Raw genomic sequence first — 3,570 nt, 5'->3', positions numbered from 1 at the left:
GGTGATGAGGGAGAGGCTGCGCCGGGGGACGGAGGAGGACTCCAAGTCGGTGCAGCAGTATGTGCCGGGGGTGCGGGTGGAGTTCCCGCGGCCTCTCAATTCCGCCAGTCTGCACCCGACCAGGGCCCTGCAGCCCTCCAGCACCGACCCGTCGGAGCAGCAACCAGGAGTCCCCACAGACAGGAACGGGGCAGAGCCCCAGGCCAACCTCACCACCGTGTCCGATAAGCGGCTGCAGATCCAGAACCCCCTGTACCCGGTGACAGAGAGCTCCTACAGCGCCTACGCTGTCATGTTCCTGTCCCTCATCGTCTTCGCGGTGGGCATCATTGGAAACCTCTCTGTGATGTGCATCGTGTGGCACAACTACTACATGAAGAGTGCCTGGAACTCCATCCTGGCCAGCCTGGCTTTCTGGGACTTCCTCATCCTCTTCTTCTGCCTGCCTGTGGTCATCTTCAATGAAATCACCAAGAAGAGGCTGCTGGGGGACGTGTCCTGTCGCATTGTGCCGTTCATGGAGGTAAGGGGCTGCACAGGGTCCTGGATGACTCAAGAACTCAATTTCTCTCTGCCCTCTTGCTCAGAGGCAGTCCATGCTGCTGGTAGCCTGGGACAAGGGCTGTGGGCCAGACACCCACATCGTGGGGCACAGCAAGGAGCTGGGGGAGAGTCTCAATAGTGACCTTCCCTTTGCCTCTGCCCCAGGCCATTCCTCAGGCTCTGCAGCCAACACCAACACTGCCAGGGCTGGGAAGAGCCTGTGAGACCCTCTGTTGACCAGCCAGCATGGGGACTTATGTCCACAGAGTACCTCCATCTGTCTGTTCCTGTCTCAGCCTGACCCCCCAGCCTGGGGGCTCAGCCCTGCAATGTGCTGGCCCAGCACTGGCTGCTGTGGGCGGCTGAGGGGGCTGCCCAGGGCAAGGGACTGCAGGGGGGCAGTGCTGGGAAGCACTGGGGTGGGAGAGCACAGGAATTAGGTTTGGGAACCTGAGATCTCTGTTTGGCCTCACGTGTGGCAGGTTGGCACCCACTGAAAAGACCATAGGGACTGTGGTGATAGGGAATGGGAGAGTGAGCAAAAATGCCCTGGATGGCACAATTTGGGGTGGTGCTGGAAAGAAACCCTCACTGTGGGCACCACCCATCCTCAGGAGAGCCTGGGGTCCAGGCTCTGTACGCTTGTGGGACAGACTGTTCCTCTGGGCGCAATGTCCAGTTTGTCAACGTGCAGACACAACGGTGCAAACACCTGGAAGAGCTCAGAGACAGCGTGAGGTCCCTGGAGACCCTCTCAGGCTTGGTAAGACCAAATAAGGTTCAGAACCTGCCCATCCCAGTGAGTGCCCACTCCTGGGGTCAGGGCACCCAGCACAACATATGGAATCCATGGCTGGTGCTGAAGAGCCCTGGGGTCCCTCACTCCCCCCAAACCCGATCAGGCTGTATGGAAGCACTGATTCCTCAGCACTCCTGCCTAGGTCAGTCCTGCCCTCCCAAGGCTGTCACCATACTGTCACCTGGCCTTCTGTCATCACCAGACCTGCCTGTGTCCATCACCAGGACTCTAGTCTGCTCAGAGAAATGACAGCTGGAGAGGACTGGAGGGGACAGAGAGCACCTGGATGGGGAAAGCTCATCTCTCAGGGAACTCAGTCATTACAAGCAAAGAAATGGCACCGAGACATTGATTTGTCCCATCACAACTCCCTCCCCAGCATTCCCCCTCACTGGCTCAGCTTCTGCCAGACAGCAGAACCCACAGGGCTTTGGGGTGCAGGACCTGCAGGGCTTTTGGGTGCAGGACTGGGTTGCACCCTGCTCCCTGAGGGGGGTTGACTTGTCCTTTCCTGCGGCACCTTACAGCAGCCGCAGACTGGGGAGACTCCAGCATGGGCTGCGGGTGTCGATGTGGGCTGTGAGGTGAACGGGTCTGAGACCACCACCAGGCACAGACACAAACCTGCATGGCACAGCCCAGCACGGGGATGTGGTGTTTGCTAGGAGAGCAGTGCAGCTCCACCCTGCTCCTCTCTGTCCCTGCCCAGCAGACAGGAGCTGTTCCTTTCCAGGTCTCCCACCACAGCCTAAATGGAGTGTTTGCCCATCCCTGTCCTCCACCTCAGGCCTCCAACACTGCAGCCAGGTGGACTCATAGAGGGGCAAGAATATGGACCCACATTTGCTCAAGCAGGCTCAGTACCCTGGGGAAGGATGAGAAGGGAAGGGTGATTTCCCCAAAGCAGACCCCATCCTGGGGAACATCTGTCATGGCCTGTCCCTGAGCCTCTCATGGGTTCTTTGTCGCTGTCCCTGTGGGAGAACCCTGAGGGTGGTAACTCCAGGCACAGGAATGCAGGCAGCACCAGGGACACCCTGGGACAGCTTAGTCTCAGAAGAGGCAGGAAGGGTCCGTGGGATGTTGGTGCTGCTGAAGGACAAGCATGGCACAGCCCGGAAGGCATGGTCCTGGTGTGCGGGCTACTCCTGCTCTGTCCCCCCAGCACACAGCCCTGTGCTGCCCTCCTACTCCCCAAAGCATGGACAGGATGGGGCTTCAGGGCTTCACCTGGGAATCAGCCACAGGGAGCCTGGATGGGAGCCATGACCAGGCCAAAGCCAAATCCCTAGCAAAGGATCAGCCACCAGAGAACACATCTGCAGGACAAAGGCTCATGTCTAGGGGGGCTGTAAACCGCTTAGGCTGCTGGACGGACCCTGTGAGGCGCAAATCTCCTGCCCTCACTTTGTAGCTGCTGCAATGCCCTGGGGGTGGGCACAGAGCCAGGTTTTGTGAGCTGAGCTGGTTACACAGGCTCCCAGGGACAGGCTGTATGCAGGGATGTTCTGGGCTGACCAGTGGCACCAGCTGCATCCCTGCCAGGGCAGTGGAGAAGGATCCTCTGCAGAACCAAGGGGACCAGAAGAGACAGAAGAGCCCGTGGGAGGGTGTAGAGGGACACGAGACAGCAGAACAGCAATGCCAAAGGCTGCAGGTGCCAGCCAGGGAGCTGGGCCAGTGTGCTGGGTGCTGGCTGTCAGGCAGAGCAGAGTGCTGGGTGGCCAGGGTGGCTCTGGGCTTTGGGCAGAGGAGCTGGGATATGCTGGCAGATGGTGCTGGGTGCAGGATGCTGTTGCTGGGCTGGTGCCCTGATGCTAGCTCTGGGGAGATGCTGCTGTGCATAACTGACAGTGCTGCTGGATGCTGGCATCACTCAGCTGATGCTGGCATCAGCTGCTGAAGGACCAGCCCAGGACCCTGGGGGTCAGGGGAGGGCAGTGTTCCAGGCTGCTTCCAGGGTGCCACATGGAGCCCAGTGAGGTTTCCTGAGGGTTGGGAATGTTTTTCCCTGATGCTAGCTCTGGGGAGATGCTGCTGTGCATAACTGACAGTGCTGCTGGATGCTGGCATCACTCAGCTGATGCTGGCATCAGCTGCTGAAGGACCAGCCCAGGACCCTGGGGGTCAGGGGAGGGCAGTGTTCCAGGCTGCTTCCAGGGTGCCACATGGAGCCCAGTGAGGTTTCCTGAGGGTTGGGAATGTTTTTCAGCATAGGGTTTAATGGC

General features: G+C 59.5%; 1 protein-coding gene across 1 annotated transcript in view; it reads left to right on the top strand.

Annotated features, from left to right (window-relative positions):
* Positions 1-4: 4 nt before the first annotated feature.
* GPR37L1 (G protein-coupled receptor 37 like 1) overlaps positions 5-3,570 on the top strand; it is a 5,377-nt gene continuing 1,811 nt past the window's right edge. Inside the window, exon 1 of the mRNA XM_009076601.1 lies at positions 5-523. Coding sequence (XP_009074849.1) covers positions 5-523 — 519 coding nt within the window. The remainder of the gene's footprint in view (positions 524-3,570) is intronic.

The sequence above is a fragment of the Acanthisitta chloris genome, unplaced genomic scaffold (genome assembly GCF_000695815.1).
Source record: "Acanthisitta chloris isolate BGI_N310 unplaced genomic scaffold, ASM69581v1 scaffold12456, whole genome shotgun sequence".
Classification (NCBI taxonomy): Eukaryota; Metazoa; Chordata; class Aves; order Passeriformes; family Acanthisittidae; genus Acanthisitta; species Acanthisitta chloris.
The sequence above is the reverse complement of the archived record's forward strand: the minus strand, read 5'-3'. Positions and strand labels throughout refer to the sequence as shown.